The sequence below is a fragment of the Astatotilapia calliptera genome, chromosome 18 (assembly GCF_964374335.1).
Source record: "Astatotilapia calliptera chromosome 18, fAstCal68.1, whole genome shotgun sequence".
Classification (NCBI taxonomy): domain Eukaryota; kingdom Metazoa; phylum Chordata; class Actinopteri; order Cichliformes; family Cichlidae; genus Astatotilapia; species Astatotilapia calliptera.
Window position 1 is genome coordinate 18030650 of NC_137439.1, and position 14149 is coordinate 18044798.

Here is a 14149-nt window from a genome sequence, read left to right on the forward strand (position 1 = left end):
AGAATGTTGCATATAATTAAATGTTTTGCTTGATGCATAAAGTTAAAAGATTAAAACTGATAAAACAAGTTAAAAAAAGAGACTTTTCCATTTGATTACATTTTGTATGATGGATTATGTAGAAAAAGTAGAATTGGGCTGAAAGATCTATCACTTTATCACCTCTTCAGGTTGTAAATCGTGTTTTTAAAAAGTAACTAAGTAACTAAGTAATTAATTACTTTTGAAAATAAGTAATCAGTAAAGTAACTGGATTACTTTTTGGGGGGAGTAATCAGTAATTAGTTACTGATTACTTTTTTCAAGTAACTTGACCAACACTGGTCATGACTACCGTTGGTTTTCAAAGTTTTGGTAAAAAAAAACAAACAAAAAAACTTCTGTGTTCTCAGTATGTTCTTCTTTTTACTTACTTGGTCATGGCACCCACAGAGCTGGGGACAGAGGCCAAGTAGTTACAGCTGAGGTTGACCTCTGTCAGAGTGGGTATGTCGCAGATAGCCAGGGGGAACTGGCCAAGGTGGTTGTTGGAGAGATTGAGGCTCCGAAGACGAGAAAATCTAGAGACAGTGAATAAAAGTATTAACGAAAAGAATCAGAATCAGAATCAGAATACTTTATTGATCCCTGGGGGAAAAGACAAGGGTGATTGAAAAGTGTGGTTTCATCCTGTTAGTTTTGCAAGAGAGAAAAATCTATACATCTCAACTAAGTGTAGTTTACCCATGCTTTTTAATTAAAGTGAGCACAGAGTGAGATTCAACACACCCATAAACAAACCCTTCCTTCATAGTACAGCTAAACCTTCACGTTTGAATGTTTAGCAAACAAACACAGCAAAGACGCCTGTTGTACGTTTAAACACCAGTGACCAGTGGCTTTCAGCGTGCTGGCCCTTTGGCAGATCAGTGACCTTCACAGGAGTTGGCTCGCTCTGTCTTTATTTATCTATTTACACACATGCCGACACACGCATGCGACCTGCTATCATCTATCACGGAGAGCTCAGCTAGGCATCTGGAGATGAGAAGCGTGCCATATTAGCATCGCACGCTGGAGCAGCTGCTAACAGTGGCACTTGATTTTCCGCGCTATACACATACAGGTTACACACACAGTATATCACAGTGATATGGGGAGGCAGCCAGCCTAGACGTCGGGTTATTGATTAGAGTGACGGAGAATTTCCAGCTGAGGGTGACTCCTGCAGGCAGGGGATGCGGAGCATGTGGGAAAATGTCATTCCACCATTAAATCAGCCCCTGCAATCTGCTGAGTAACGCTCACACCCCCTCCTCACAGTCCCTACGCGTCTTTGTCATGCTGTGACATTCTGTCTTCTCATGTTACTCTGCTTTGACCTTACTTACATTCTTATTTATTTAAAGCAGCACTAATTATTTTTAAAAAGCCAGTGAAGCAACTGTTTGCAATATGTTTTTGCTAAAAGTCGTGTCCTCAAAGAGAATTATCAGTTTATACAGTTAGCTATTTATACGTTTAATTATATGTTTGCTACTCATTAGCAGGAGCGCACCAGTTGGAACTTTAATCCGGTCACTTGGCCTTTCATCGCTTCATTTCAATGACTTTTATGTCCTTCATAACTCGATAAGCTATCATAAATATGTAAATAAAAAAGGCCAAAGGTTCAATGAAATTCATGGAACATCAGCCATTCCCCTCAGTGAGTGGTAACCTCTGTCTCAAAAAGAGATGCATGCTGGGAAGGCAGTCCCATGCCAGAGGAGAGCGCTAGTATCCGAGACAACTGATTATGCATATCTGATTGGCAAATCACCCACCAGTTAGTATTTGGCCAGAAAGAAAATAGAAAGGGGCGGAGGGGGGAGGAGCCATGAGGCAGGTTCACATTCATTGGTCTTGGAAAATTAAAAGACACTATAATATAACCCCACATCAGATGTCAGAGAAAAGCTAGTGTTTATACAGAAACCAAAACAGACTCTCACACAACAGTCCACACAAAAACATACACACACCCACATTCATAGAGGCTGCATACAGAGTATTATTGTTCTTGAGCCCAGCTTTTTGGACTTCAGTCTCTCTGGGGAAAGCGACTACTCGAGTAACTCTGCTGCGCGGTTCTGTTAGAACCTCTCTATTTTCAGCTAACTATTCATCTCTTTCTCATTACTGACCTCATTTTCTGTCATGCTGGGTCAAATGCGGATGAGCCTACTTAGATTTGGCAGGGCTAAATTGATGTCTCTCACTTGACCAGCAGGGGAGCTGTGTTTCACTCAATTATTAAAACTAGCTATTTTCCCTTCACATCATCTTTTTTTAAATATTAGTCATTATGCCAGGGATTAAAAAAAAAAAAAGATGACTCAAAAAAATGACTGTGGTAGGAAAACATAAAATCCTGACCTCATTCATTCACAATATTCTATCAAGAAGACACAAAAGGGAGCAAGATCATAGATGCAGAGCTACACACACGCGCGGATTCCTTTAGTGCAGCCATGTTAAAATGAAGGAACACGCCATACTATATCAAGACTCTGTATGCGCTGACCCCAAATCAGTAGCCTGCAGCCACTATTTCTGTTGCATGCAACACGCAAGCAGCTCTCACGTACACTGACACTCCACACAGCTAACACATACTCAGGCACCAGATTCACACTATTCAAATGGTAACAATTTTATGGTAATCTTCTCCACAGAGAGACGTTGAAACAAGTGTGCAAATATATTAATTTGTAAATGCATAAGTGCACATACACACGTGGAGACACATATACAGCATCTTGGCTGTGGTCTTTAATCTGCGACCATGATAAGCATGCAGCAGATGGTGCCCACAGAGAGAAAGAGCGAGGGAGGCCAGGCACATTAAAAGCTTCCCTGCAGACACTTCTACCCTTCTGGGCTCTGGGCTGATTTGGCCTAGCCTGGTATAGCCCTGGCTAGCCTCTTTGGTCCCTATGTGCCAATGGCCCCAGTCCTAGACTGCTCAGGTCGATGGCTTGCAAATTGCAGGCAAAAGCTAAAGCTTTCCAAAACCAGCCAGCCGTGACTTGCTGTTCCCACTGAAGCCTCACTGTGTCGGTGTCTTGTCTCCTCCATATTGTACAAAAGCCTATCTCGACTCCAGCTGTTGTTAAGTTACACTAAGCTTTTGTAAACCATATCTTTCTTTAGTTCTCATCTTGCCCGAGCCGGCCCATCCAGACCACCTCCTCAACCTATTGTGAATCTTCAGGTCTGTTCTTTCATTCACAGGTGTGTTTACAGTAGTCTTATAATGGCACTGTACCTCTGCAGCTGCTGCAGCCGCTGATCTGCAGGCAGGAAGTTGTGTTTTAGGTTGAGGTGGGTCAGGTCGTGGCTATAAAAGAGATTGGGAGGAAGATGCTCCAGACTGCAGCAGGACAAATCAACTGAGTGGATTCTCTGGGACACCATCTAAAAAAGAGGTGATGTGGAAAGCAAAGAAGAGAGGAGAGCAGAGGTAACAGGGAGAGAAAAAGAATGTGGAGTTAAAAAGGATTACCCCGACCACATAAGACTGTACTGGTTCATGATGTCTTTGTAGCCTGCTGATAGGGGCTCAAATGTCATTCAGAGGCAATCTTCTTAGGATTAGAGAGTCAGAAGAAGTCAAGGGACAGTCCAACAGCTTGGTAACCTGACATCACGAGTTATAACATTGGGTAATCTAGTTAACTGCAGGTGTAGAGAGTAGTTAGTCTGTGTCCATTTGATAAGTCGGTTTCAAAGAAACGTGGATATATAAACCGAAACGACATCTGTCATGTTGGAGGAGAAAGTCTACTGTCTGTGAACGGCAGCCTTTCAGAGTTGACTTAGCTAGAGGCTCAGCAGTCGTCACTGCAGCACGTGCCGCTTCTATCCAGGCTTCTATTCTGAGTGGCCCTCAGGGCGCTGGTGACATGCATGTCCCTGTTAATATTTAGAAAAGAGGTTTTCTGGCTATGGCCTACTTGAGTTCAAATGAGAGAGAGGAGAGAGCCATCAGTGGTGTTTATGTGTGTGAGAGCACCCAGACAGGTTATAGAGTACAGACTGCACAGCAGTGAAATATGTGCAGTTTTAACTTCACCGGGTTCATACGACAGCGGCATTGTGGTGGGTGTAATGCAGTTGAGCGTGTTGTAACGTACAGTGCAGCTGACCCAAAAGTAGTGCCCAGGGAGTATATGCTCCTCCTTTTCTTTCTCGAACTCTTTTGCCCACACAATACCTTGGCAGCGTGTCTTTGCCAGCGCAGGTGCTCCGTGAAGCTGTCAAAGCTGACATAGTAGGTTTGACTCTGAGGCCCTGCTGAGCTGAAGGCCAAACAATGATTGTGCTTCTTCACCTCCTCCACCTGGAGACAGACACACACAATAATGTCACTGGAGTGTAAAATACTGACATCCCTTATCCACTTCTGAATATAAATTAAAGAGCTCATCTTTAGGCATCAGAAAAGAAAAGTGAAAGGAAAACATGAAACACGGAGGCCTACATAGGTTAGTTCTCTCATATATATATATATATATATATATATATATATATATATATATATATATATATATATATATATATATATATATATATATATATATATATATATATATATATATATATATATATATATATATATATATGAAGGACTTCAGTTGAAACAAATAACACACTAAATGTCTGCAGGCTAGTCAGATTCAGTCACCTGTAAAAAAGAGAAAAAGCACGCACGTTCGTATAATGAAATAACACACACACGTGACTGACATTAGAAACAAAACGTGTGCATGTGAAATTGTTTTTCAGTCATCCACAGTCACATACTCCAGCAGGCTCGGTGAATGGCTGACTACTTATGTTGTTTGAACAGAATACTAGCAGGCGTACACGCAAACTCACTATAGACAAACACAGAGAAACAGAAAAGAGGGTTGACTCGAGGTCAATGTGTTGTGTGTGAAATGTTTAAAAACTGGGCGTGGTGACACACTGAGTGTTCTTTGTATCAGGCAGACAAGCAGATAAGGCTTTTCAGAGGAGCCCTTAGAGCTTGTTTAGCAGATACACACATGCGCACATAAAGCAATAAATGGATAAAGGTCACTTTTGGGAAGGCAATTTAAAACGCTACAGTGACATAAAGCTGTTTTAACGCTATACTGATCCATTACACTAAATATTAAAGTGTGTCTCGACTCCAAATTAGAAAAGAAGAAAAAAAAACACACATCAGTGCTTTAGCCCTGGCTTGCACAATTCCTGTCTGACCTTGAGAGCTAAAATGAACAAAGCAGGAAGCAGTATTTGATGTCAAACTAAAGGTGACATTTCATCAAGGACAAACTTGCCTGCACAGGGAGGCATTTGAAGAGGGTAATAACATTGACTTTATCAGGTCATTCTCTGATGATATCATGTTATAGGTTTATGATCCGAGGCATAAACTATATAACATCACCATAAACAGACCAGGGTAAAAGAGGGAGAAAAGAAAATGATTATGTGACAACAGTAACACCCTGCCATGGTGTGACTTTTACATACTTTTCCTCCAATGAGGGGCAGGATGTGCATCTTCCCTGTCTGGCTCTCCTTCACAGAGGAGACGATGAGGCAAGTGCCGCACAGGATGACCTGGCGTCTGGTCCAGCGGTTGACTGGTAGTTGAAGCTTCCCTTTCCGAACGTTGTAGGTTCCAGACAGCTGGACCCTCTCTGAGCTCTCGATGCTCTGGGGCTTCCCTGAAACAGAGAAAGAAATGTTTTGTCCAGTTAGCACTGCAGACTTGACGTGAATACAGATTAGACAGAATCAGTTACTGCTGCAGTTAGAATCCACGTGAAACCACTGAAGAAACTTTTCGAAAATCAGAGAAAGTTAGGGTAGTGAAGACAGCTATACAACACCACTCAAAAGCATATACTTTCATGGGTCACTTTGTTTGGTACACCATGCATTTAAGCATGCAGACATGGTCAAGATGTGCAAGCTCACACTAAGAATTGATAAGAAATCAGATTTAATTAATAATGGATTGGATTTATATAGCGCTTTTCAAGGCACCCAAAGCGCTTTACAATGCCACTATTCATTCACTCTCGCATTGACACACTGGTGGAGGCAAGCTACGGTTGTAGCCACAGCTGCCCTGGGGCAGACTGACAGAAGCGAGGCTGCCATATCGCGCCATCGGCCCCTCTAGCCAACACCAGAAGGCGGTAGGGTAAAGTGTCTTGCCCAAGGACACAACGACCAGGACAGAGAGCCCGGGGATCGAACCGGCGACCTTCCGGTTACAGATACGCTTCCCAACCCCCTGAGCCACGGTCACCCCCAGTTGACTATGTTGACTATGAACTTAGCGAGGTTGCAGGTGCCAGATGGGCTAGTCTGAGTATTTCAGGAACTTCTGATCTATTGGGATTTTCTCACACAGCCATCTGTAGGGTTTACAGAAAATGGTCCAAAGGAGAGAAAATATCCAGGAAGCAGCAGTTCTTTTGGCCTCGTTCATGCCAGAGGTCAGAAGAGCTTGGCCTGAACTCTTTAAGCTGAAAGGAACGAGAAGTAGCTTAAAGAGAAGTAACTTAAATAACCAACCGAGGAATGCAGAAGCATCAATGAATGCACAATGTGTCAAACCTTGAAGCAGCAGAAGACTCTACTGGGTGCCACTAAGAACATTAAAATGAGGCTACAATTCGCATAGGCTGACCTGAAATTCGATAACATCCATCCATTCGCTTCCGCTTATCCTTTTCAGGGTCGTGGGGGGCGCTGGAGCCTATCCCAGCTGTCATAGGGCGAAAGGCGGGGTACACCCTGGACAGGTCGCCAGTCTGTCGCAGGGCTAACACATAGGGACAGACAACCATTCACACTCACATTCACTCGCACATTCACACCTAGTGGCAATTTGGATTATCCAATTAACCTATCCCCACAAATTCGATAACAGAAGACTGGAAAACATCGCCTGGTCTGATAAGCCTTGATTTTTGTTGCAACATTCAGATCGTAGGGTCAGAGTTGTCTGGCACGAGCAAGGCATAGTGAAAGTTTCCCATGAATATAAAGCACAAGTCAAACCCAGCAAACAGGCTTTAACAGTTCTACTGATTATTTGAGTCTATATTTTGTTATAACAGTGCTCTGTGCTAAAAGCTCACAATGACACTGGGCTCTGCACTCTGGACAAGTCACTGTCTGTTGCAGGGCTAATACGGTGAGACATTCATGTTCGCAAGTTTACACCTACGGTCACCTGACCACTGCGCCACCAAGCTGTCAAGATGTCACTCAAAAACCAAGCAAAAAAAACAAACAAACAAAAAACAGGAACCCGATGAACATTCAGGCAGCTCAAAATTGACAATATTTATCCGGCTCGCCAAAGAGAGCTAACATCACGATGCAGGCTTAGCATGAAGTCTAAACATATTACACACAACTTTCGCCATTGGATGCTTTGCTTTAGACTGAGAAGTGAATAGTCCAGATTTGCATTCAAAACAGTGCAGCCCACTCTCAAATTCAACCCCAGGTAAACCTCTTTTAAAATGATGCTTTTACAATATCTGGGTCTCATTTATTCAGTTTCACCCGTCTGTCTGCCTTTCCCCCTTGCATGCATCTCTCACTTCACTGCTAGCCTGCCAAACCTGACAGTCAGGCTGCTTATCAGGCGTTCTGTCAGCCAGGCTGTGTTATCGTTCTGTCTAAACATCTACCTGCTTTCTGTCTACCTCCACCTCCACAAAAATCTCCCTGGGCTGGCGTGTGCTGTCCTCCTCCCCTCTATCATCTCGCCTTTCTATCTGTCCAACTTGCCTGCCTTTGGATTTCCCCCTTGCTATCTGCAGCTTCAATGTTTTGCTTTCGCAGCATGTTTAACCTCATTGCTTTCTAATTTGGCTAAGAGATTTGTGGCATGGCGCAAGAAGTTTTCCTTTCCAAGCGACAGATGGTCATAGAAAAATGTCTTTTGTCCTGTGGCTCGCTCTAAACTATCCACATCTTTCTTGTGGCGTCTCCTTCACACATTATTCACTTCCTTCTAAACGCTAAGCAAAGCAGGGGCTGGGGAGGTGCAGTGGAGAGTTAATGGAAGAAAGAGTCAGTATGGTAAGCAAGTGAGAACTTGCACACACTCTCATGGCTTTAAATAATTCAGGTCTTTCACATGCAGATTGTATCTTGTGTGGCACTGCATGAGCTGGCGTAGTTAAGACGACGGTCACGAGAATACATACACATTTTAATCTGATGATTATCAGATTATCTTGCGAGAGATGCAGAGTTTCAAACCGACCCAGGATATTTATTTATTTATTTATTTATTGAAATTAGCAAAGCGCCTGAGCCCTAACATCTCCTCAGTGGTGCAAGCTAATCTTGTGCTCACAGCAGAATCAATAGTCTCGTTTGCAAAAGGATATTTGCTCTGACAGAATGCTGAGTATGTAACACAAAACACTGTTGTTAAATGTCAATTACGAGTCGTGCATAACTATAGTGGAGAGCTGTATCGGTATTCTTAAAACTACAGGGCGGCTGACAGAGGGCAAGGCTCTAAAGAAGTTTAAGATAAGAAATGAAGGAGCAGCTCGATTTTAAAGAGAAGAAAAACTTCTGTGAGCAAAATATGAAGTGAAACATGGTAAACACACGCCACGTTTGCAGCTTAACACACACTTCAGAAATGACAGAAATATGTATTAAGCAGAAAAAAAATCTATTTATGTGCATATTATGAGTCATATCGGGTCTGTGGTTCTAGGCAAAAAAGATGACTCTTACTGTTTTATGTGAAGATCTGCCGGTAACAACAGCTTAAACAAGGTTTATACTGTGCACAAAGCTCATTATGATCAAAAGGATTTGTTTGTTTATTGTCCAGTGTATATGACAATATGTTTAACATTTCTTTCAGAATTTCTCTCAGTGCTCTGGCAGCCAGTTTTGACTTCACAGTAGGCATTAAAAGCTGAAAGCCTATTGGTGCGAATAAATGTGCTTTAATTAGCTTAAAAGATGTGAAAGGATATATGTAACATTCTTTTTCTGTTTTCTCACTTTAGGTTAATGCATTAATCCAATTAGGTAATTACCAATATTTTCCAAATATGTGAATAAGCGATTAGCTATCTCTGTACGTTTTAAATTATTCAAATCCTCACAGGCATTTTTTTAACCAAATATGTAATATCATGAATCTGGCATCTGTACTACGTCGCACTCAGCCTGAGATGGTGAATTCGAGATTCAAGGAGATTTTGTGTTAAGTGTAGTGCTTAAATTTATTAGACCAACTGTCATAAAAACAAGAAACACACAAATGTACTTTCTATTTAAAAATAATAATAATAATGTGCTTTACTTTTTTAAAAAAAAAGTAAGATCCATTACAGAAACAAAAAATGTCAGTGAGCAATACTGTTAATTTAGGGCAGCTGTAGCAAAAACCTTACATTGGTGGTGGTTAATAGATTTATTAAGAACTGTAGGTGCTGTTAAAATAATATATATCTGTTAAAAACAAAAACTCAACAAACTGTCTTTGTGACATTTCATGCTTGAGAATAAGGCATAAGTGAACATCACTGGATGTTCTGTTTTTGTCATTCATGCTGCCTTCAAAAAGAAAAAAAAAAAACACAAACTGTTCCCTCTGTGCAACCCCCCCCACAACCCCCACTGTTGATCTCCACACTCATTTAATTGTACTTCTGAAACAAGTGGAGTGTGAAAGGAGCAAATGAAACTGAAGGTTTTATCTCTCTTTAAAGAGACATTATTACCATCCACTTTGCAGGAAACACCATTAATGATTTGTATTATTGTGACTACGTGTATAAAGTATTTTAGGTACAGACAAGAAAATACCAGACACTAGGAAAGCGGTCCCTTTCCCTTTTTATTCTTTTCACAGATTTGGAACATCATTCCTGTTGCATATAATTGCATATAATGATATTGCATGCGCAGCTTCAAATAAGTCAACAAGTCGTCTTGGCAAGACAAGACACGACAAGCCAAACACTTGTTTATACCTTGATCGCATTTCTAAATCCTAATGCCTCATTCACATATCTGAGAGGAAATAAAAGTCTATTACATTTTGCAAAGTTGGTTTCCAATTTAACTTTAGTCCAGTCGAGTGGCGCACACAAATACATTCACAAGGCAACAGACAAATATAACAGGTGTCTACTTTCAATTTCAACTTGTAATAAATGGTTCGGATAAGCGAGGTAAACAGTAGATACGCGTTTCCATTAAGAGGAAACGTGGGGAAGGGGAAGATTGGATAAGGAACTGAACTGATAACGTAAAGATATATTTAACAACTTAAAAGACTGAAATTTTAAGTTAAACTAAGACTGTTACTGTACATAGTTACTATCAGGTTGGTATCTGTGTTTACTTAACTCGACTACTGTACCTGCTTGAAACATATAAAAATGATCCAAATGCCATCCATGAACAGACAGAAAACCCAACTGAGGTACTGAAACAGGCTGGATACAACTTTCTCTTCCAACCTGCTGGCTGGCAGAGGTTACTAGCAGGAACATGTTTTCATGACAGAGCTTATGAGGAGAATGTGTTGCATTAAACAAATTATTCACAAGCTTTTAGCCTCAATATGTCACATGAGCATAGTCTTACTATTTTTAGGTCTTTTGTTGGAGCATGCTCTCTCCCACACAAGCATATGTGCACACATGCACTCATACACCCCACTCCTCCTCCTACTCTTATCCTCGCTGACATAAACACACACACACACACACACACACACACACACACACACACACACACACACACACACACACACACACACACACACACACACACACACACACACACACACACAGTGTGACAGTGACAGTGATTAACCATCTTCATGCGTGCATCCATCCAATTCTGACCCAAAATCAGAAAGTGTTTTTTTTCCCTCATAAGGAGAAGAATACAGTCAGCTTGAGTGGGCTGGTTTTGTGCTAAGTTTGATAGCTACTCCTGTACTGACAATGCCGTTTACAACCATCTCACATGGACGTGGGATGACTGGATGGAAGTACATTTCAGTCTAGCCATGGGAATGCACAACGTAGGAAACAGAGAAATGGGTGCGACTCTGACGTGAGCATCCTGTTTACAGAGGTAGATCAGAGAAAACCAGGGTCTTTTCCTGGTTTTTGTAGGGGAAGGAAGTTATAGGAGGCATCTGTCATTATTCCAAATGCATGAACCACATCCCACTTGCAGTGAAAACATGATAAACAACGATGGGTGTTACTCAAGGTGGTTAGCTATCCCGTATTATATGGCCAATGCATAAGACTGTGAATTTGAAAAATAATAGTCAGGCTCTTTAAGGTGGGTGTGCTCATGTTCAGAAGTCAGTCTATTCCTAGCCCTACTGTATGTAGGAGCTGGAGTAGTACAGTTTGTGTGTGTGTGTTGGTATCTAAAGATGGTTTCCTTCCTTTTCCCCAGGCTCAGGAAATAACAGTTTCCCTTCCACATTAGGCTCAAATATTCAAGTGTGTGCACCACTACTGCTTTAACACAAACATAAATATGCACAGACTCACAGGATGAAAGAACAAACGGCACTATTAGAAACCTGACTTTCTCTCAATGTTGAAAATCTTACTTCTGCAAAAGCTTACAAGTACACTCTGAAATCTGCAACTCAATTAGATTTTTCACTAGAAGCTATTCAATTCATCGGTTTCTGAGACGGCCATATATTTATTTATGTGGTATACGATGCAATGGAAAGAAATAGCACAGCTTATCCAATTTTGCATAATGTGCTAAGCATTTGCATACTTCCCCATAGTTTTATTGCTTCTCTATGTAAGAATAACTTTCTTCCTGTAAGCCCTTGTGGGCTCGGCACCTCTGAGTATAGTTAAAAAAAATTAATCATTAGTAAAAATACTTGTTCTGCTTTTACTGTACACACAAATGAGTCCCTAGAATCCAATTGCAATACTTGGAAAAAAATAAAACACATAAAAAAACACCGCTGGTTAATTTCTTCTTAAAGAACACTTCTCTCTATTTTTGACTGCACAATCTTCCAGTAAATTCCAGCTCCAAGAAGCCTTTGAAAATCCTGTACATCCTAAAAATACTGAAACAGTCAGAGCGAGAGTTAGCCTGCAAAGGCAAATTTTGGTCAAATAATGGTCCCACTAGTCTTGCGTCCCAATGATTTGAAATGCAATCACTGATAAGAGAGAGAAAATATCCAGATGACAAAATTATACACGCCAAAGACCATTTTAGTCTACTGCTATGGTAGCACTTCCACTTCTTCAGTTCATTTCAGGACTTCAGCCCTGTGAAACACACATTAATGTTTAATTTAAGATTAAGCACGAAGATGTAACAGCTACTACTGACACTGAGGACCTTGCCCTCTCTGAATACAGACATCTATATTGTATGATATCTACCAGCAAAGTATATAGTTTTTTGGGCAATAACGTCCAGTGACATGAAATAAAGAGCCCTGAGCTGACTCTGGCGCACTAGAAAATCTGACTACTGATGCCCTGATGTCCCCGTCATCCGTCATTGTTAGCAATCAGTCAACTAGGCCAGCCTCTCTACATCCATCTCCTATTTAACAGATCAACACTTCTTTCTTGTGGATCTTCTCGGTAATAATAAGAATACAACCTGACATCAGCACACTATCTGTAAAGGACTGGGCATGCCATACCGTAGGGCATCAATGACCCACATAAGTCACAACCGAGCATGAGCTTGTAAAGACACACTTGTTTATTAGAAGCAATGACCAATCCAATTTAATGACTGGCAAGACTCTGGTGATATATAAATGCTTCCAAGTCAGTATATATATATATTGCTTCTTTAAATGCAACCAAAATGAATCATATAAATATTTAACTGCATAGAAAACCGACTAAAAGAGACTTTGATGAGATGTCTTATACATTTACAAAAAGGAAACTGGAGTTGAGAGGAGTTGTTGGAGATGTAAAACAGTAAAGTCAGCTGTTACTCTCCAACACAAAATAGATGCTTCTGCTTCAAACATATACAAACACAATAAGTCAAAATATACCTACTCAAAGGTGACTTGTCTCAGGCAAGAGAGTGATATTTGTCCTACATTTTACTTGCTGTGTCCCTCAGTCTGAGTCTTGCTATTCCTTTCTTTATTTCTTCAGCAGTACTCCTTCTCTGTGGAAGACTTGAGGTGATTACTCAGATGAAAAGTGACAGGCAGTGGTTGATGAGCCATGCTCGAAGGTGGCAAAAGCCATCACGGGTGACAGACTGCTTGCTGTATTCATGTTAATACTCCACATTTTCCCTTACATTACATTTTTACCTCTCTGTACCTTTCAGAGATATACACAGGCTGAACTGTGAATGTGCGGTAGTGATAAAAAACAACATAGTGCACAATGGAAATTTTTAGGAAGGTCTCAAGCCCGTTTAAACCGCACAGTTTCATCGTTTTTGTAATGAGTAACCCTTAATTTGTAACTTCGTAATCCTACAAACCGCTCTTTAAAACTTTCCAGATGTTACTGCACAAACCGGTCCAAACAGACAGAAGGGATTGCTTTGGCCTCAGGGACTAAAGAGGTGTTGATGTGTGAAATGTGTCAAGCTGTCCTTTGTGTAAAAAGTGATAAGGAGATGAGGTGGATGTTTGCATGGGAAATAAGTGTTCCTGCATTATCACTGCGTGACACTAAATTTGCACAAGTGCTTAGAGTTGGGCAAATACAGCATCTGTGTATTCTTACTTACTTTGTGCTGAGCATGAATGTTCTAAATTTCCCTGTTGTCTTAGGGCTCAAGTCTGAATAATTTAAACTTTTAAAGGGAGGCAAAGTTTAATAAAATGTTCAAGGGTCAAAATATGAAACTGTTAAGAATTTAGTTTTTGTTAGATGAGGAAAAAAAGATCCTCCCTCAGCATCATGTACATTATGCAAATGTTATCAGCGTAACATACTAAACTAATAGGATAAACCTTAAAAATATTACACATTCTCAATATTAACATGTTAGCGTCGTGAGCCTGTTGAGATATGAGGCCAATATCTTGTAAATTATGTATGATAACATGTTGGCATACATC

The 14149-nt window shown here is 40.8% G+C and overlaps 1 protein-coding gene across 1 annotated transcript in view; it reads right to left on the reverse strand.

Moving 5' to 3' along the window:
* Positions 1–14149, reverse strand: part of phlpp1 (PH domain and leucine rich repeat protein phosphatase 1) — a 47905-nt gene that overhangs the window by 10695 nt on the left and 23061 nt on the right. The window contains exons 2-5 of the mRNA XM_026149898.2: positions 5548–5744; positions 4238–4363; positions 3290–3438; positions 414–560 (exon numbers count right to left, since the gene is read on the reverse strand). Coding sequence (XP_026005683.1) covers positions 414–560; positions 3290–3438; positions 4238–4363; positions 5548–5744 — 619 coding nt within the window. The remainder of the gene's footprint in view (positions 1–413; positions 561–3289; positions 3439–4237; positions 4364–5547; positions 5745–14149) is intronic.